This window comes from Solea solea, chromosome 1 (assembly GCF_958295425.1).
Source record: "Solea solea chromosome 1, fSolSol10.1, whole genome shotgun sequence".
In the NCBI taxonomy this organism is placed as follows: Eukaryota; Metazoa; Chordata; class Actinopteri; order Pleuronectiformes; family Soleidae; genus Solea; species Solea solea.
Window position 1 is genome coordinate 3996202 of NC_081134.1, and position 20947 is coordinate 4017148.

Consider the following 20947-nt stretch of genomic DNA (forward strand, 5'->3'; position numbering starts at 1 on the left):
AAAAAAAATTTGATGCAACATTCATCTATATATAAATAAACACATGAAATTAATGGGGGGGGGGGGGGGGGGGGTGGATGTGACCTTAGATGTGTGTGTGTGAGAGTGAATGGTTGTTTGTCTCTGTGTGGTGGAATAGTGATGTGTCCATGGTGTACCCTGCCTTTCATCCTATATCAGCTGGAATTGGCTCCAGTGGACCCTCAACCCTCATGTGGAGGATGAAGCAGTACTCAATGAATGAATGAATGAATGAATGAATGGTCCAAAAGCACTTCATATTGTATAGCTCACATAACAATATAGTTTTCTATTGGTTTTTAATCCCATATTCACCTTGTATGATGAGTGTTACACACGAGAGAAAACACAACCCCAAACATTTTATTGTATAATTTATATTGAAAACATGTTAAAAACATTAGTTTCCCTTTTATAAAACCATAACCATTACTTGTGGTCATAATTACAACAGTGTCCTGGTAATTTGAAATTTCCCTGACAACTATCACATGTAAGTGGAGCGAACGAGTGCAGAGGAGGTTTAAACTGACGCTGCATTAAGAACAGATGCATGATCGGCTGCTGCCCTGAGCTCAGTTTGGCAGGTTGTCCATCTGTGAGCCTGACTGGTAAGACTGGATGTCCTCTCCAATGTACTCTGATACTGTGGAGGAAGAAGAGTTTATCAGTCAGTCAGTCCACCATATGCACCCAGTTATTTGGAAAGTAGAAACATGTTAAAAATGTATATACTCATACATGTATATACTGTAGATTGATTTGATAGAAACATTTTCAGAGTAACTTAATACTTAATACATCGGAGGGAAGAATCTCAAGACAACTTATCACAAGAAACATTTTAAGTTAAGCCATTTTGGCACATTTCTTTTAATAGGCTACTTTGCAGTTAAAATGTTTTACATTGTTGGTTAAGTTCATGTCACAATTTGTCATCACTGAACAGAACAAACTGTTTGGCAACATTTAAACATAATACTTGGCATGTGTCAGACCATATCTTACATATTATAATCTTATCTAATGTCTTGGCATAGAAACTGTGCCTCCATAATATATTTTATCTTGGTATTGGCAGTATTGACAGTAATGGCGCTGATATACAGTATAATAATGACAACAAGTCAAGCTTTGTATGAAAATAGAAACACCGGTTCCTAGAGAGTGACGTTTTTCTATCTCACAATCAGCTGACTGTCGCGGCGGAACGTGACATTACTCCGGTACCCCAAGGGAAGGGTGCCAAAAATGGACCCAAAACGGTTGGGTCTGGTTATTTCCGCACTTCCTGATATGTAATATGTACCGTTCTGTACCAAACTCCAAATTTACTTTAACAAAGTTACTTCAACAAAGAAGATTAAAAAGTGGTTCATAAACAACACACTAGCTTGAAGACCTTTTAGAGTCTTCCTTCATTGACCACTAGGTTCTCATCATTTTAGAATAATTGTGACTCCTATGACAGCCAAATATGATAGATAGTGTTACCCATTACCCTAACTACCCTAAATGTCAAAAGAATCAATAAATGTTAAACATTCAAACACCTCAACTTAAAAACATTAAAAACAGTTTTATATTCAAGGCAACTCACCTTCTTCAAAGGTAATGTGGTGCATAGACACTGAGCTGGTAAACTCCAGTGGGCACTCCTGGATCTTGGCGTCCCTCTCTAAACCATGTCCCATTCCCACCAGCCTTCCCTGAGGGTCCCAGCCGTCATAGTGGGAGTAGGGTACTGGGCACATGTCCTGATAGGCACTGGGCTGGGAAGGAGGGGAGGGACACACCTCCTGAGGATAAATAGTGTACTGGGGGTAAGGGGAGGTGGTCATAGGAGGCAGAGGGGAGGTTGAGATTGGACTGCTGGCTGGGAATGGACTGAGAGAGGAGGAGTGAGAAGGGGAGGGTGAGGATGACAGGTAGGGTGAGTCAAGCCATGGAGAAGGAGAGGGGGAGGGAGGCTGGGGGCCACGGGGGTACAGAGGGGGCAGAAGCTCGGTGAAGCCCAGCTCCAGGTTCTCGAAGCTGGGGTGACGCTCAGATAACACAGCTCTGGATCCACCGGGCTCCTCGGACACAGCGTCGGGTTTGGAGCAGTACTCCTCGTGGTGGTAGCTCATGGTGGGGCAGGGAGGGGAGTAGGCGGAGGGGTAGGGGGGCAAGTGGAAACCCAGGCCTCGATCATCAGCTACGGGGTCACCTCTCATATGGAAGCCTCTGTCCATCCTGCTCTGACCGTCTACAGGACACACAGTGCCCCTGTCCAGAGGCAGCACAGAGGGCCGGGACAGCAGAGGGTCCTCCTCTTTAAACATGACTTCAGAGGGAACAAGGAAACAACATTAAAACACTTCTCTCCTAGAAAGAATAAATAAAAAACGGACATTGTTTTTGTTTTTCTTTCCTGCCAAGTTCAGAAAGTTAATGCCACATGAAATATTGGATCAGTTCAGACCTGCTATAAACATCCAGCTTCACTGATTTGATCACATACAGACTGAGTTAAGTATGACTGTATAATGTGTAACTATGGCAGTAAAATGTGTCCTGGGTGAGTTTCCTGTAAGCACATATGAGAACAAAATAAACAAAATTGTCTTATGTCTGTCTATGATTGTCAGAAAGGTGAGTGCAAGACAATAATGTATTATCTCATCTTAAAATTCTGTTTTTAACAAGTCTGACTGTACAGATGTGTCGATGTGTAAGTGAAATTTATGACCAGTGTTAATTTTTTGTGGCAGCGACTACAAATAAGTGAAACTGCAGCGGGTCAGAGGACGTCAGCTGAGGAGACTCAGTCTCCAATGTGTCCTGAGGACGGATTGTGTTCATGCAGCTCGTGGAAAATTTGGGCTTACAAATTTTCAGCAAGGTATCAATACCAATATCTGGACTTTGATACCTACAATAGTTCTTCATCGCATTTTAATAAAATCAGTCTTAACAAAGGAAATTACATTACACACATTACACTTAAGCTTATTTTTAAAAGCCCCCTTTTTATTGATAAAAAGCAAAGTATCGAAAAGCAGATAAATATACAGAAATGATGTGTGTAGACATAAAATGTGATGATATTAAGGTTTATATATACATATACTGTATATATAAATATATATATATATATAAAAATCTAAATATCAAAATCCTTCTGGAGTCAGGGGTGAATGAGGATAAATTGGACACTTACTGGGGAGATACTTGAAGCAGTGTGTGCTGCTTCTTTTCCTCTTCCCATTAGAGACGTATAGACTGACCGGCACGGGCCGACTGACGGACAGGTCACTGTAGGCGGGAACTCTGACACGCAGCAAACACTACAAGATGTTTTGAAAAAAAAAAGAGAGAGAGAGAGAGAAACATTCATGTTTTTGCAGAGACTGAAGTTGTTTTCTTCTCCCTGAGATTTTTCAGACGGATATTACACTCGTGCTAAATTACCTCGTTGCTGTTGTCACGGTCCACATGAGCTTCCTCCTCCCACTGTAGTTTGCCATCTAAGACACAAACATACACACACACAGAGACAGAGAGAGAGCGAGAGATTGTTTAATGCTGTGGTTCTCAAACAGCGGTACGTGTACCACCAGTGGTATGCAACCTTTCCTTCATTATGCCAGTGTGTGAAGTATATGCGAGGGTGATGAGAGAGCAAATTATTTTATTGGGAATAAATCTACCTCCTGTGAAAAGTCTGTTGTCTCGGTCTATTTATGCAACCTTTAGAATAAATCTTGAACTTGAAATCATGTGTCTCCTCTGGAGACGTTTACCTGTCCCTCTCTCCATGAAGAGGACTCTGGAGATTGGCAGGAAGTTGGTGCCACTCAGCAGAAGTTCCTCTCCGCCCTCCACAGAGCAGGAAGTGAGGCTGACAGACTCGATGACGGGCAGCTCCTGGGCCGAGCGCTGGGCTGAAGCAGAGGAGAAAATAAATAAATGGTAAATGACACCTCCTCAGTACCAGTACATTTTCTGACAAAAATGCACAAGACCACTAACTCACAGCATTCAATAGGCAGCGAGGCAACCTGCAGAGCCAGAACCCGGCCAGGGGGCGCCAGAGGGAGATGGGTACGAAATACCAAACGGACACGTGTGTTTTTCCTGCCGACGTCTGTTTCCCCTTTCCTTAGCTCAATGTCTGAGTTCCTCAGCTTCAGGATCCCAGCACAGTCAATGCTAAAACAAAGTTTGTGTACTGTTATTAAGAGAATGCGTTTCGACATATTTTATTAAAATGGTTTTACTGAAATAGGGCATAAGGCAGGTCCAGGGTGCATCCCGCCACACCATCGCAGGGCCAACATTTAGAAACAAACAACCATTCACTCACATACTCACACCTTTCCAATTAACCTCTGCATGTTTTTGGACATGTGGGAGGAAACTGGGGAACTCAAAAGCACGCGCACACACACACACACACACACACACAGAATGTGCAAATTCCACACAGAAAGGCCGGACTTAAGATACTTATGGGTGTAAGATTACATTTCTACCAATGACGCCTTCTAAATGTGAAACACTGGACCTTCAAGCCGTGGAATAGAAGTAAAAAGTAACATTAAATGGAAACAGATAAACTATTAATACCGCACATGTGTTTTTATCCCTTGTGTTTGATCTACTTACAGTGCAGTCATGTTGTTCTCAGGGTTGAGGGGAATGTCCAGCAGCTTTGTCCCGGCCTGAACACTCTCATGACTGGCAGTGCCCACCATCTTCCCTGTCACCCTGCAGGAGGAGACACCGCTCAGCAGCTTAAATATCAACGTAACTTCTTTCTTGCACAAAATGCATGCACTTTCAATGACCCCTGTCTATTTAGGGCAATTTTCAAAAAGTTTAGAATTATTTTTTTTCCTTTTCTTAAATTCACAAACATTCAAGGACCCGTGGGAACCCTGGTAATGTTTGGTAAATAGTTTAAATGTAATGTAGAAGTACCGCTCAGTACCTGTGTATCTGATAGAAAGGATGCGGCCTGATGGATCTGTCATCAGCTGTTCCAACAAACACCTGAAGTGAGAGTGGTTTTCTCTCCGTGTATCCACACAGCTGTAAAGAGAGAGACAGATATAAAGATATTTACCTGACTTTGATCAGGGAAGTCTGAAAGATGTCAGTGTATGAGACCCATCCCTCTTTTTGACTTTTTGTTGTTCTGTTTTCTCTATCTTGGATTTTTAAATCTGTTTCTGGTTTACTGTTTTCTTTGTTTCATGTTTTATTTTGAGGCTTTTCTTTGCGTGTACAATGTTAAGTTTGACTTTCTGTTCTGTCTTTCCTGTTGATTGTCTGCCTCCCCAGTGTCTGTGTTGGTTCATCTTTGTTTGTCCATGTCTGTTGCTCTGTTTTTCATGCTCTGGTTTTTATGTGTTCCTGCTCTGTTCCCCATGTTTCTGCTCCATGTTGAATTTTCTTTTTGCCTTTATGGTCGTTTGACTTATTAAAATATTTCTCTCTGAAGCTTTACAACAGCAGAACCAGGAAATATGTCTAACAATGTGTGTTTTACATAGTAAAAGCAAAGTTAAATTGTCTCAAATGATTTACAACAAGGAATAAATCGATCGCTAAGAGACAAGATTTTAGTAAGTGGCGGGAGACAGAAGGAGATGAAGGAGTCACGTCTTCGCACTGAGATTTGAAAATGCTTAATCTTAATTGAACTGCTGCTTGTAGTTTTTATGTCTCTGTGGGTTAAGGTTGGGGTTAGTTATGGCTCTCTCCCCATTCATAAACAGAAGCCTGGTCTTGTAAGTCTGAAATAGTTGCCAGGAGATGTTACCAAGATGACTGCCCAGCATAAAGGTCTGTACATACCCTGCAAGAACAAGAACAAAGTTAGTTCTGACCAGGACATTTTCATACTTCATGAGAAACCTGCGTGCAGAACTCCGCGGAAGTTTCCGTTTTTCCGCGTTAGCCACGCCCACTTCAAATTTCTCACCAATCACACAACAGTTGCACACAAGTTCTGTCCAGTTCTGTCCAGGTGACGTTTCAAGAACAAGCTGCAAGAACTCCCATATGTATTCTCTCTCCCAGGGATGTGAGAAAAGAATGACGAGAACAAATGACTCTGTTCTTGTGGAGTATGTACAGGCCTTTTGTCTCTCCTACAACCGTAATGAGGCCAGCAACAGTCACCCCTAACCTGTGACATAGGACTTAACCATGGTTTTATAAATGACACATTTCTTTAAAGGGGCGGTAACTTTTGTGTTCCCAGCAGTTCTTGTTAAGTGACCGGCAAAGATGCAGCAGTAGTAAGTCGTTGGTGAAGACACAGATACTCAGAGTCAGTGTTATTTGTGTTGTGTGATAATAAGCGCTACATCATTTTGCATCATCTTTCAGAGTATTTCACTCCGCTTCACCTTGACCACAGGATGTCCTGAAGGCACAGCCTTGACAGCTCCTCTGCTGCCCTCTGTCTCATAGTGGGCTCTGTGGTGTGGGCGGGGCTGCACCTCGATACGCAGCTCATACGGGTCAAACTGGGACGGCAGCGGCCAGTCGAGTGGCGGCAGAGCATTAGACCTAGCGCCACAGATATAGATGAAAGTTTGTAATTAGTGGAACAAGAAAACAATGAGATATGCACGAGCTCCACTGACCAAAGCGCAGTCCAAATGATGCAGAACTTTCTTTCAGAGGCTCAGGTTAAAGGTTAAATCATTGAAATACTGGCTTTGCTGATAACAGCGATGTCATTACAGCCTGCAAGCGTATGTTTTGCTCTGAACTGAGGTTGCGGTCCCCATTTTAAATGCTAATACCTGCACATTTTTACATAATGGTCCGTTTAAGGTTAGGGCTAGTTAAGGTGTTAATTCATGAGTGCACTGGTCTAACAAAAATAGCTACAGTATATACTGATGACATTTTGTACGTGTGTGTTTGTGTACCTGAACAGAGGGCTGTGGGCGTTGGCTCGGGTTCTGCCCCAGGCCAGAGCAGGGGGCACAGAGAGGTAGTCCATGCCCACAGGAGGAGGCTCTCTCCTGACCTGCTGGACCTCAGGCAGAGGGCAGGGGGAGCTGTGGCCTGGAGCCTGCTCCTGATCCACCTCCCTGGGAGACAACTGAAGGACAGACAGTGAGGTTTAACATTGTAGTCAAATCAAATGTTTCATATTTTGCCACAAAATTAAACCAATTTCTATCGTTACTTGTTCCAAGGATGTCTTTCTGGTTTTCTGTGGGATGCTCAGCTCACAGCTGCCAGGCGGAGCTTGTGACTGAAGGTTGGAGTCTCCGCCCTCCAGGTTGCACCCTTGCAGTTCCTCTGAGTAGCTGCCCCTCCGTGAGGTACAGGGGGAGGCCAGAGGAGAGTTCCTGCGTTTTTTACCACCAGGTGAGGTGGGTCTCGATGACGGCGAGAGCCCAAAATGGATAGCGGCCTCGTTGAGCTCCTCCTCCTCGACCAGCAGGGAGTCACAGCTGGAGGCAGGGCTGAGCCAGCCACGCGAGGAGGGGCTGGAGGCCGGGCTGGGGCTGAGGGAGCCCGGGCATCGGTCGCGGTAGGTGAAAGGGTCCAGCAGGGGGAGGTAGAGGCGTTCACGGTCCCACCCACCTCCACCACCCATGTCCCAGTAGTTGTTGGTGGTGGACGCGGGGTCGTCTTCAGGGGAGATGGTGGTTATCTGGATGCTTGGACACTCGACCACACGGGACTCTGAAACCTGAGAAGATGAGGTGGATGAAGGGATAGGGAAAATGACAAATATTAAAATGTCAAATATTGTCTAATCAAGCATAATGCATTTCAGAATGCTAGGATTTGCTTACATTTCGTCCCCGGAAAGATTTACAGCATATTAGTGAGACAAAACATGTAATGTCACATTAGGCTTGTGAGTATTATGAATAACATTTAATACTGAAAAGAGTCAACCTCCCTACGTAAAGTACCCGGAGATAATGCATGTTGTGATTTGGCATATACAAATAATTGTGCTGAACTGAACATCTTTATCTGTTTTCTAACATAGACAAAAGAATTCACCCAGTGTCTGCTGGGATTGGCTCCAGTTCCCCCACGACCACTTAAAGGATAAGTAGTAGAAAATTGATAAATGAAAACCAGTCTACATAAAAAGAAACTAAAAGAACATTCTGTATTTTTTTGTTTGATTAGCAGTCTTCAATAACTGATTCTTTGTACTTCAAAATCAACCAATCATCACGTAGCTCAGAAGTCTTCAACAGGGAGTCAGTACTGCAAGGAGGGTGCAAAATGTTGGGTTGATTAGACAAATTTAAATGTCTTTAGATACACGCTGACATGTATCCAACATACTGTAGCAAATTTAAAATAAATACAACAGTTTTTCCATTATTTTAATAGCTCAGTATTATATGCAAGATAACACTAATAAGCCATGACTCATTTCCATTTCCACATTTATGTTTAAAATAGAAACGTCAATTTGAATAGCTTGTGTGTATGACCATCATGCAATTGACAGACATTGTTGATATTGAAATTGTGTATTATTGGAATAGCTTGAATGCACAATAACAAGGTACATTTATAAATGGCACCTGGCTCAGTTTAATATAACAACAATTTTACACAGTGGGGGATACCTTCTCCATTTCTCATCAGTTTGGGGGTCATGGGCTTGAAAGACTTATTAATATTTTTGTAACAATTACACAATTAGTCTCATTTATAATCAAATGTTAGAACACACAGGCATTTAGGCTTTAGGAGTGTCTCATATCCTTTATTTAGGCACAACCTTTCTTGTTTTTTCTATTTCACTAACTATGTAAACACACCTGAGCAAAAATGACTCCAATTTAAAAAAAAAATCTGATTGAATTTAGGAAATTTGGGAATATGTGAAAGTTTGCTTGTATAATTTTTATGAACAAAAATGAAAGAAAAAATGTCTATTTTTTATTCCCATTTTTTTTCTTTTTTTTAATATGCAATATAAAATGAATCAGAACTTTTACTCAACAACACATAAGAAGAAGCCTGAAGATGTGACCTATAAACACACACCCCCAGGATGTCTATATAAGGAGTAGTGTATTATTCCCAGATCCATCCCACGTGAGCACTAAAGGATAAATAGTGATTACATGATTTGAATCACTTCTGAGGGAAACACTAGAGAGCTACAGCTACATCACCACATCCACACATTACCGAGTTCAACTGCTCACACTCATATTCACACCTCTGATCTGCATGTCTTTGGACTGTGAAAGAAAAGTGAGAACACTCTTGCTGTAAGGCAACAGTACTAACCACCTAACCACAATGCAGCATCACATTGTAGCATTAATGTAACACTGGCAAAAAAAGAAATAAGAAAAAGCACAAATCATCATTTTCACTGGAATGGGCTTTTTTTTCACAGCAGCCATTTTGACATATTTTAGCAGGAAAACCACACGTGTTACTGATCACATCAACGATGGCTCTGACCAGCGTACACCCTGAAACCGAGGAAGCTAAACAGCCATGCAGTGCAAAAGTGCCCATTTATTATAGACTTCAGAACTTAAAATTAACAACATATTTGGATTAAGCGAAGTTGTGGAAAGTAAGCAATGATGTCTAAACTGTTTCAATTGACTTTTAAAGCGAAGTGTATGAAGATAACGTTCAGTATTGAAAAATGTTATTTTATGGCTCTTTATTAAGACGTTGTGACTGTACACTTTAAAAAGAGCTAAATACAGCTCATCTGGAGAACACAATGTATGTGGATTGCTTGGAGAGAACACTGTTGAAAAAATTAGATTTTATATATCGCACCTAGAAGCTCATTTCTGTCTGAACCACAACCATGTTGGAGAAACTGAGGGGGATTAAATGTAGATCTGTCCCATATGTTTTGGCATTGTACAATTTTGGCTATTGACTATTGTTTAGATAAGATTAAGATAAGATGTAAGAGTTTGGGTTATGATATATCTCAATCTATTGAGAAAATACAAGACATATTTGGGTTATCTCACACAGGAGACACTGTACTAAGAATATCTGTTAAAATTTTGGCATCCTGTAATAAGTGGTTTAAAGCTGAGCCACCGACACAAGAAGAATGGTTAAGAATTGTGACTGAAATACTATGATTTGGATCTACAGTATTAACCCACAAGAACTCAAGAAGTGAAGGAAATTCATCTGTCAATGACATCATGTAAGAACAGACCAGTAGACCTTTGTATAGGAATGCATTGACTCAGTGAGGATGTCCTTATCCAGCCTTTTTTTATGTTGTTGTCTTCTACCGCTTTATTTTCCACATGAGGTTTGGGGGTGTCAATCCCAGCCGACATGGACAGGTTGCCAGTCCATCAGTGTCCAGTTTACCTAATCCCCAAATCTGCATGTTTTTGGACTGTGGGAGTTTTTTTTTGGACCCCCCCCCCCACACACACACACACACACACACACACGGGCGGAAAATGCAAACTCCATGCAGAAAGGCCCTTGTGGCTTATATTGTCATGTTTGCATTTGAAAACTCAAGAGAAAGAAAGTGATATGTGTGAAATAAAGGATGAGAAAGTCAACATGTCATGGTGAGTTCAGGAACCATGGCTGAGTTCACCTTGTTGTTGTCGTGAGTAGGACACAATGGGCAACATTGCAAAACTGTTCCCTAAACCCTCCTGTCTTTAATAAACAAGAAGAGAGTGTGTCTCACCTGCACTGAGCGCGCTGGCAGGCTCTCGTACGTCCCACTGAACTCTCTGACTGGGGCCCGTCGTGGAGGCGGGGAGTGCATCCCAGCACGCTGACTGGCTGAGGGCGGCGGGCTGGGGATGCTGATTGAGTGAGCTGCATGAGTGGCAGCCAAGTGGTTGTCTGTAACTGAAAGGAAATAAACAAACTGTGATTTAATTTGAGCAAACATAGCAAACTCTTGACAGTGATCACTGCAGGTTCAGAACACAAACAAAACACTAACGGGCATCCCCACTTTTCTTTCCCAACTTTGGACAAAATTTGGTTTCATTTGCTGGGGGGGGGGGTTTAGTTGCTGCTGCTAATACAGAGTTTAAATTGTATTGTTTTCTTTGATATTCACCTTTACCTCCACATGGCAACAATTTATTCTCTGGCTGCTTTCCAGTTTTCACTTTGCTTAAACACACTATAGTTTTCAAGGTCATTTGACCTTATATTGATCTTTCTCTTAAAAACCACGCGATGACAGCTGAGTCTGAAACCTTCTTCTTGTATCTGGCACTAAACAAGACTCAGTGAAAATATTGTAAACACAATTAGTGGTAAGTGGGGTTTCTGTTTCCAACATCTTTCATATTGGTTTTCCTTGATTTAGTATTTCCTGTAATTGTTACCACGTGGGAAATACATGCAACTGGAGCATTCTCTGCAGGAAGGACCCGTTTGGCATCTTTCAAACAAGTGCTGCGTTACTGTCATCGTAGGCATAAAGAGATAGTTCAAACTTTGTAAAATCTGCTGGAGCCAGAGGACAGTTGCAAAGCTGGTAACAGGGGGGAATTGCTAAAGCTTTTTAATTTGCAAAAATAAACATTGCACTGGAATTTGAGGGCAGTTAAAGGTAAAGTAGTATTGATCAACAGGTGGGGACGTCAGTCATTTTCATAAGAAAACTATTTAGATATAATGAAATTCATCATGTGGGCTTCGATTTTGTCTTCATAGCTTCATAGCAATCCTGCCTAGTGCAGCTATGTGCCCTATTTTAAAGAATATGAATATTAAAGGACCAGTGTGTAGGATTTAGGTAACTGGTGGTTATTGAATAACTTCAATAATTTCCCCAGAATCAACTTTTTATTCAGAGGCAACCATTTTGCAAGGCCATTTTTCTACAGAGGCTCAGAAAGGACAAAACCAAACACTGGCCTTTAATGTTTAAATATAACATCTTGTACATTTAAAATCTGGGTTCTCTGGTCATTTTAACATTTTCATTAATCTTACCTCGACTTTATGACGCCCTTTTCTTTGGCAAGAGCAGAACAGTTTATTGAAGTGTGTCATGATAACTTCCTAAAATCTGCTCAGAAAGTGATCATTAGACGACTCATGTGAATGAATATGTTTGAATGCCCTTTGTTTTGTATAACACAATGTGCAACTAATCTAAAAACATGGCAATCAGAGATGGCAGACAAGTTCAAATCCCAGCATGTATGTTCATCTCCCATCAGGGTCAAAATTCTAAAAAAGTTATTCCAAATTCTAACAAATTCTAACAAGCCTCTGTCGGCCTCTGTTGCTCATAATTCAAGCAAGTGCGGAAGCACACACACACAGACACACAGACACACAGACACACAGACACACAGACACACACACACAGAAAGACAGACAGAGCCACCAAAAACAATACTTCAGTCCCACTCCGTAGGGCGAAGTCACAACTGATAAACAAACAACAAAGCATTAAGGTAATTGTTAGCAGCTTTAAAATCATTTATATTAGTTATAATCATAAGAAGTTTATTGCACAATGCCATATATACCTATGTTACTTTGCCTACTTTAGACTTTATATTTACTTATTTATTTTCTTCCTCACAACTCCACATGGCTGCATCATTTTGTTCATTTGGGTTGTTGCCATGGGAACAAATGAGGTTTTGGGCCAACTGGTTTTGATATTTGGGAGTTCTGTACCTCTGACAAGAAGGCAGAACTCCCTGGAAGTTTGTGGAAAGTGACTGGGATGTATGGCTGCTGACCTTGTTTTCCTTCTTGAAAGGAGAAAACTATGTAGCTTCATATTCAAGTATTTATACTTTTATATTCCATAATTTTCCAGTCATATGGCAACAATTTACAAAATTTGCCCCAAGACTTCTTTTTAAAGGGGAAATTTAACCAAATGATTAAGTTTACTTTTGCCTCGCTGATCCAAATCTTACGCCACTAAGGCTCACAAACCCAACTCTACTGCTAATCTGGAAAGTGGTTGAGATGATTTTGGGCTTTTCTACATTCCCCTTTAAATAAAAAAAAGAATGTCAGAAATCCTTCCCAACAAAACGTCCTGGACTCCAAAGACCCACAAGGACACGACCGCTCAGGAACCACAGTTCTCCCCACAACATTTCCCCAGCGTGGCGCAGTCAGACCTTCACACGCAGCCAAACAGTAGTTACTCTTTAATGAGCGAGGCTCCGATTGGTCATTGTTGCGCTGCAGTGGCAGCACGCCATACATGCAGGCAATCGTTGGGCAACGGACACACAACAGCAACTGCCAACAAATTAAGACTCGGGGTGAAAAATCTCAAATGTTTCCTGGCAACAAAATATTTCCAAGTGATTAAAGCTGCAGTGTTGAGGCAACCCTTCTACTGGACGACTTTGCACTAGAAACAGAGGTTCAGATTATTGTGTGATGACCAGCAGAGGAGTTTATGAGCCAAGAAAAGTTACCTAAACACCTATTAAACGCAATAAAAGTCTAATCTAACTAGACTGAGTAAGAGGGAATAATTTATTGTGTGTCCCGAGGTGAACCTAAATGAAGAAATGTTCCAATGAGTGAATGTTGATGTACATACAGTAAATGTATAGTCTGGTTCTCTACACCCTGTACCAAATCCCCATCAGGCACTATGGATACTTTATGAACATGAAGATTAAAAAATCTTCACATTGATTCCCCTTCTGCTGCATCACAGCCTGAAACTAAGCAAACATTAAACATCAAACACAGCACATTCACCTGTTAAGCCTCTAATATTGATACTAATTTTAATGAAATGACTTTGAATTAGGAAGCGTCATCTCACATCATCTTTAATGCAATGTATAGTCATTCTAACAAGTTGTTACAACTAACAATTATTTTCTTAATCAATTAATCAAGTACTTGTTTGGTGCATAACACGTCAGAAAATCGTACCTCGTGGTGACCGGACATTGTGGAAAACTGAGTGGCCTCCGAGTAGTTTCTCTAGTTTTGTCTCACAACATTTTCTGTTATAAAATAATTCAATTGTCCTCCTTAACGCTTCTCTAAGATCATATACATGTTTCCAGAGGAAAACGGAAGAGGAGCTAACAGTTTTCTGAAAACATTTCGTGTCACTTTATTTAAAGCAGCCTCATCCACTCAAGAGAAAAGTCTCCTCGGCTCAGTCCAACATGTTGTTTTATTCTGTGTCCTAGACAATTTGGGGAGAGTGGAAGACAAAACGTAGTCGTCCGACATATGGATGAAAGACAAAATCCAATTTTCAAATCTTATATACAAAAAGTGATGCCTAACAATCAGAGAGACAATGACATTATTGTGACTGAGACTCACAGTATTTCTACTGGCTCACATCTTCCTGTAGTTTCTTATTACTTCTCGCGCATCACTGTTTAATTTTCTCGCAGGCCGACGCTGACCTCATGAAGCTGACTGGGTATCAACAACCATGACGTGACCGATCCACATCAAACGTGTTTTCTTTTTCCCACTGTTGTTTTTAAAATTCTGCGTTTCTGCTATAGATTATATCCATTAAAGTCACAGCTCGCTGCCAAGTGGTTTTTTTTTTTCGAGCCACAACAATCTCTGGCCTCATGCTGCCTGCGATAAAAATGATTTCCATATTTCCACGCAACGGGATGGGCCGACTGTAAATTAGGGAAAAATAGAGCACAGGTATGGGATCAATGCTCTGTGTTGGCCGATTGAGAGTTTTTCCTCTTATAAGAACCTTATTCAAGTAAGTACAGCTACGTCACTGTTTAGTTTAAAGCAAAATAATGTAAATTTAAGAAATGTAACATTTGGTTTTTAACATGACATAGTTGCCATTAAAAACTCCTGTGAGGTGAAGAGGTTGGCATGAAACATAGCGAGACGTCCGCCAAACTGCAGACCGCAGTCTAAAACCGAGAAATGTCGGAAGATTTGTTGTAGTTAGGGGTCGGGTTAGTTTTATGTTTTGTTTTTATGCAGAGAATGTTGATCCAATGAGGAAAAAACCAGGATATGTTATTTTCCCAAACCGTGTGCTTTTGTGCCACAACCTAACCACATTCATAACCAGGAAATGGTCGTCATCACCCCTCATTTCTGCCAAAAACTCCACACGCAGTCAAATCATTATCCCACCGACATACATGACTGTAGACATGTACATAGGTGATGTAATTCTGGTTCAGAAACGTGAGCTGATTGTCAACCACGACCTGTGGTCCACGGCAACATGTGAGGCCCAAAACTGTCGCAAAAACACCACAATGAGAGCAGTTTGTTTCATAATTTTCACTTCACAAGTCTTTTCCACTGTCCCCAGTTCAGCATTGATTCTGGTTGTTTGAGTCACTGACTATCACTGAGGCCCCGTTTACACCTGGCATTAAAATGTGTTTTCTCTGCCTGACCAGTTGTAAATACAGGTGTAAATACACCCAAGATGCACTTTGCATGTTTCCACCGAGTGGAACGGTTCGCTAAGTATTTTTCTGAATTTCCATTAGGAATAGTACCAAAATAAGTTGCCCCAAAATATCAATTTTTCAGTACCCTTCCCGAGAGTAATGGTACGGTTCGGGTGGAGCTAGACCCACAACAGTCAGCTGAAAAGCGTCCCTCCCTTGTGACCGGTGTTTCTTCAATGCCCGCAGTCTATTTTCTTACAAAGCTTAACATAACAGCCACAAACCGAGCAGTAAAAAGACGAGCTGGTCACACACCGTTGTCAAAGCACCGGTAAAACATCACGCTACGTATCTCGCCGATGCGGCCATCCAGCCTACTAGTACAGTAAAGGTATTATTCTCAGTTGAAACGCAAGCCTTACTGTTCCAAACCATACCGGACTGTACCAACCTGAACTGTACTATTATGGAAACATGCCTTTTGAGGATGTATTGTTATCCAATGTGCCAATACACTGCAATGTACCCATAGCAACTAGATGAGCGGAATTTTTTTGGGAGTAATAGGACTTTAAATCGAATTGTCTACGTACGTTAGTCCAACTAAGAATAGACTAATATGTTTACATGATACACTCAAACACTGAACTATTGTCTTAGTCTGAATAACATTTTTAACAAGCATACATGACTGACCATCACTACTCACTTCTCACAGTGTTCCTACCCACTCAGTAAAGATACACATAGTACAAGAACGGATGTTCAGGCACAGAGTCAAATTCTCCCTGTTACATGCCAAAGAGCCATCAAAAATATTTTATAGCGGTTATTTTTAGGTTGCATTGTGTTGCTTTAATTGGTCAGCCAGTAACCAGGGTAAGCAAGTCAACATGGCATTTCAGATAAATACATGATATATCTGATCGTGTGACAGGCTAATATGGCCAAAAAAAATGGTCAATATCGATAAATGTCAGTTAATTAACTTCCTGTGTGCAGTGTGGCAATGTCACTGGGCGACAACGAGCTAAAGTAGTAGGCTGTCACTTTTCTGTCACTGGAGCTAACAGCTAAGCTAGCAGGTGAGTCGGCAGATTTGTTCCTTACTTTGTCGTCGACAGAGAAGACGCCAAAAAGCTCCCACACACAGTTTTTCAGACGCTTTGTTGTCGTCAACGTGTTCATTAAGAAGTTAGCTGTTCTGAGAACCACAAAACACCACTATCTTTTTTGATAAAGCGGTAGAAAATGGATGGATTTGAAGTTAGTCTAAATATCCAAGCTGCGCTCACTGCACCCTCTGCTGGACCATGTGTGTGACGCAGTGTGATGAGCATCTAGGCTGCATATTTAAACTTCCCCACTTAACTTCTTCACCCCACGGAGTGGAAGTGAAGTATTATATTTGGTGGCTCTGTGTGTGTGTGTGTGTCTGTGTTTCCGCACTTCCTTGCAATATGAGCAACAGAGGCCCAGGCAATCTTCAATAGACATTTTCTGTTCGTTTACAGACCAAGCAAGCACTCAATTAATCGAGGAAATAGATGAATCGATTATAAAGATAATTGTTAGTTGCAGCCCTATTTTAAAGGGTTAGTCTTAAAGAGCAGCAAAACAACAAAGACGCAGAAAAAACGTTTCGCAAATTCGAGTATGTTCATCATTATTATATACTGAACCTACCAGTGATGTGTGGTCAGGGGAGGCAGGGGAGGCTCTCATGACAAGTAAAATACTAACAATGATAAAAGAAAATAAAATTTTCCACTTGACTGTTCTAAAAAACAGTTTTCTGTATGATTTCAACATTTCTATGGTTAAAATCTCTGAATTTTACGCATTTCCTGTTCAAATACACGGGAGAACGGTGAGGTGAGACAGTGATGAGCTCACCTCTGACAGCACTGTGCCTCACACACTGACTGACACTGGCAGTTGGCACATGCCCATTGCTGCCTTTCTTTATATCGCCAATATACATGTTTGATCATACATGTACTACACATGCTGATGTCTGTCTAATATATTAAATGAATGCGTGTGACTGATTTAGTTTTTCTGATCAGCCTTAATGTGCAGTGAATATTCACAGGGTGAGGCCTTAGTACCATGCCGCACTGATAGGGGGCAGTGCTGAGCGTGTGTGGCACAGCTCATCGCTGCCTCACCCCATCGATCTCCCATGTATTTGAACTGGAAATGCGTAAATTCAGCGATTTTTACCATAGAAATGTTGAAATACATACAAAAAACTAGGAGATATCCTTGGAGAAGGATAGATGCATGGACTTACAATATATATACATATAAAGGTAAGACCATGTACGATTTAGAATTTTAAATAAAAAAGACATTTGAATATTAAAAAATCAAATTTGACCTTATATTAATAAATGTTCTTTTATTTTTCCTTCCTATCGTAGTGTTGAACAGTACAGAATTGATTAAAGCATAATTAAAAGCTTTTAAAACAACTTCATGTTTCAATTAAGGTCAAAATTGAAATATAAGCTTCTATTTATGTTCATATTTGTACATCTGACAAGTGCCTCACCAGTCATGGACCTCACTGCACGTCACTGGAACCTACGTTATATTGCTAATAAAGAAAATGATATCGCAATATATATATTTTTTGCATTATTACATTCCCAGCCCTGTCTCATAGAGGATGTAATCTAAGTATCAAGTGAGGTGTCAACGTATTGGTGGAGACAAAAAAAAGGTATCAAACTAAGTTCTGTGAAGGATTATAATCTTAACAGGAAAGATTCTCGTGTAATTCTCTCTTGTGTAGGGTGTGGTGAGCTGTATGCCAGTGTAGGAGAGAAACAAACAGAGGGTGGATGTGAGGACATGAGGTGGGTGTGTGTGTGTGTGTGTGTGTGTAGTGAAAAATATGGGAGATTGAGGTTGAGTGCAGTACACAGAGGTTGAGGTTCCTACCCAGATGGCAGCTGTTAACTTTGCTCACACGCACAGCTGATTAGAAACACATTGAGTCTGGGGCCGCACGCACACACATGCACACAGAGATGCACACGCATACACACAAACACACACACATGCAAATGTACCAAGTAAGAAAAATGCACACAATCAGATGCGCAAAAAACAAACACACAATAAAAATATCCTTGTGCTCACATGCAAGCTCTCTCTCTCTCTCACACACACACAAACACACACATGCAGGTTTACACTGGTATTCTTGTAAATACATGGTATTGACTTCCATTCATTTAGACGACATAATCAAAGCCTAACACCTAACCTTAAGTATAAGTAGGTAAAGCGTAACCCTAACCTTTTTTCTCAGAGTCTCAGAAATGAGGTTCTGCCTCATTAGGACCAGACTTTGGTCCCTACAAGGAGTACTGGTCCAGAGAAAGTCAGTGTTTATACAAGGAAAGGTCCTAAAGAGGTAACAAAAATGAGTATATACACACACACACACACACACAGAGAGAGAGTGAGAGTGAGAGAGAGAGAGAGAGAGAGAGAGAGAGAGAGAGAGAGAGAGAAAGCTTTGTACAGCTATTCTTGATAGGACACTGTATTGACTTTCATTCATTTGGACAGCCAATATGATATATTTAGTATTGCATCGGTTCAAAATCAGCCAAGTCAAGATATCGATATCATGAAAAGGAAATCTGGTAGATGGAAAAGTCGAATATAACATCAAAGGCTGTAAAGAGACACATGTCACATCGTTGGAACTGATTGTGAGTGACAGATGCAGATGTTTGTCATAAAGCAGTGCTTCTCAAACTTTTTATACCAAATACCAAATGAGAAAATACTGCGCTCACGAAGTAAAATCATTACCTCCAACATTAACATACAGTGGCCGAGAAAAGTCAGCTACGGACGCAGATTTATTCCCAATAAGATTATTTGCTCTCTCATCCTCCTCCTCTTCCTCACATATACTTCACACACTGGTGTAGGGAAATTAGATTAATTTGGTCAAAATTCCTCAGCTCCACTCTGACCACATACCCTGGTAAATACAGAAGAACAGTATTTCTGATTTTCTAAAGTACCACCAGAGGAAGCTCACGTACCACCGGTGGTACATGTACCACAGTTTGAGAACCACGCCAGACTGAACGTATTGGAATGATATCGGTATCCACTTAACAGTAATCCGAATCACAATTAGTTAAATCTAACCCCTTAACCTACCCACAATTCACTTCATAATCCTAACTTCAGCCTCATTTAAACCAGGCTAAACCGAGGTCCACTGGTCCTGACAAGATTAGAGTCCGGTTCCCATGCGTTTTAAACCCGTTCTATCTCCTGCTCACTTTTACTTTGTAATAAAAACGTGTCTGACCCAGGCTGCTGCTGCTGCCGCTGTTGCCGGCGGACGAGTCCAGGCGCAGCGGGGCGCCCTCACTTTCCTCTCCGGGTCCGGAGTTTATCTCCGGTTCGGTCGCGAGCACCGGCTCCGGCCCCCGGTCCTGCCGCGGCGGCGGGTCCTCCTCAAACACCAGCTTGAACTCGAACTCGCCCTCCTCCCAGCCCGAACCCGGCGCGGCCCCCATCGCCTTCCGGCTCCAATAAGGACGAGATAGAGACACTTTGATAGAATTCTGTCTCCCTTCCTATGAACCTTTAACGTCTTTTCATAAAAAAGCGATCCCTCCTAGAAGTGCATGTCATTGCGCAAAACCTCCGCGCTTCTGTAGAAAAAAAAGAAGCTTTTTTGGGGTTGAACTTTTCCACGCAACGGTCGGTTGAAACTTTTCCAGTCTTGATGAACTTCAGGATTTAGTCTCTCAGAGTCTTTTCCAAAGACACTTTTCCCAGAGAGAGTCGACTCCTTCCTTCTGGCTCCATCTCTCTCTCTTCAGGACAGAGAGACAGAGAGGGGGATAGAGAGAGAGAGAGAGAGAGAGTGAGGGGGAAAAAGTTTATCAAATATTTTTGTCGTCCTTTACCCTTAATTGCCTTTGGGTGGGTTTCCCAACTCCAGTTGGTCCGTTACTCATTTCCCATAGGGTCTAATCCCTGTCAGTCATGACCCCCTCCTCCCTCCTCTGCCCCCTCCTCACTCACTCACTCACTCCCTCCCTCTCTCCTTCTCTCCCTCACTCACTCACTCTGGAGTTTTTCACTTTAAGCCAAGCTCACTAAATATTTCCCTTATTTCACCAGTTCCCTGCAAACTTGGCTCCGCGACCCACCCCCTCCTTTATTTCCCCATCTTATTTATTCATAATTCTGCTGCCTTTTTCCTCGGTCGTCATATCTCCCTCCACCGCTTTACGCATTTTTACAAACAACCACATGTGATTATTATTCCACTCATGAGCAGCAGGAGTCATGGTCAGCAGCTGAAACGCTGCCGTTAAAGGCCCCGGCAGCTCTGACCACCAAGGCTGTGATGTTAACTGTCACTTACTGCTCATAAGAAGGACTATTTCCTGTGGCCATGAACGCTTGCTCTACTCTACACCCCCCCCTTTGGTTGTCACTCTTCCCTCTCCTCCCCTTTCTTCTTCTTCTATTTTTTTCTCTTTACCCCACTC

At 41.6% G+C, this 20947-nt stretch overlaps 1 protein-coding gene across 2 annotated transcripts; it reads right to left on the bottom strand.

Annotated features, from left to right (window-relative positions):
* Positions 1 to 363: 363 nt before the first annotated feature.
* Positions 364 to 20469, bottom strand: nfatc4 (nuclear factor of activated T cells 4). 2 transcript variants are annotated; one of them, XM_058646207.1, is made up of 13 exons: positions 19750 to 20469; positions 10721 to 10887; positions 7217 to 7729; positions 6954 to 7129; positions 6423 to 6585; positions 4997 to 5097; positions 4672 to 4773; positions 4040 to 4215; positions 3807 to 3947; positions 3475 to 3530; positions 3224 to 3350; positions 1622 to 2347; positions 364 to 667 (listed from the first exon to the last, which is right to left on the bottom strand). In XM_058646207.1, the coding sequence occupies exons 1-13, from the start codon at positions 19958 to 19960 to the stop codon at positions 597 to 599; spliced, it is 2730 nt and encodes a 909-aa protein (XP_058502190.1). In that variant the 5' UTR covers positions 19961 to 20469; the 3' UTR covers positions 364 to 596. The 2 variants fall into 2 exon arrangements, with proteins under 2 accessions (XP_058502190.1, XP_058502197.1); XM_058646214.1 differs by lacking the exon at positions 19750 to 20469 and adding an exon at positions 16512 to 16730.
* Positions 20470 to 20947: the final 478 nt, after the last annotated feature.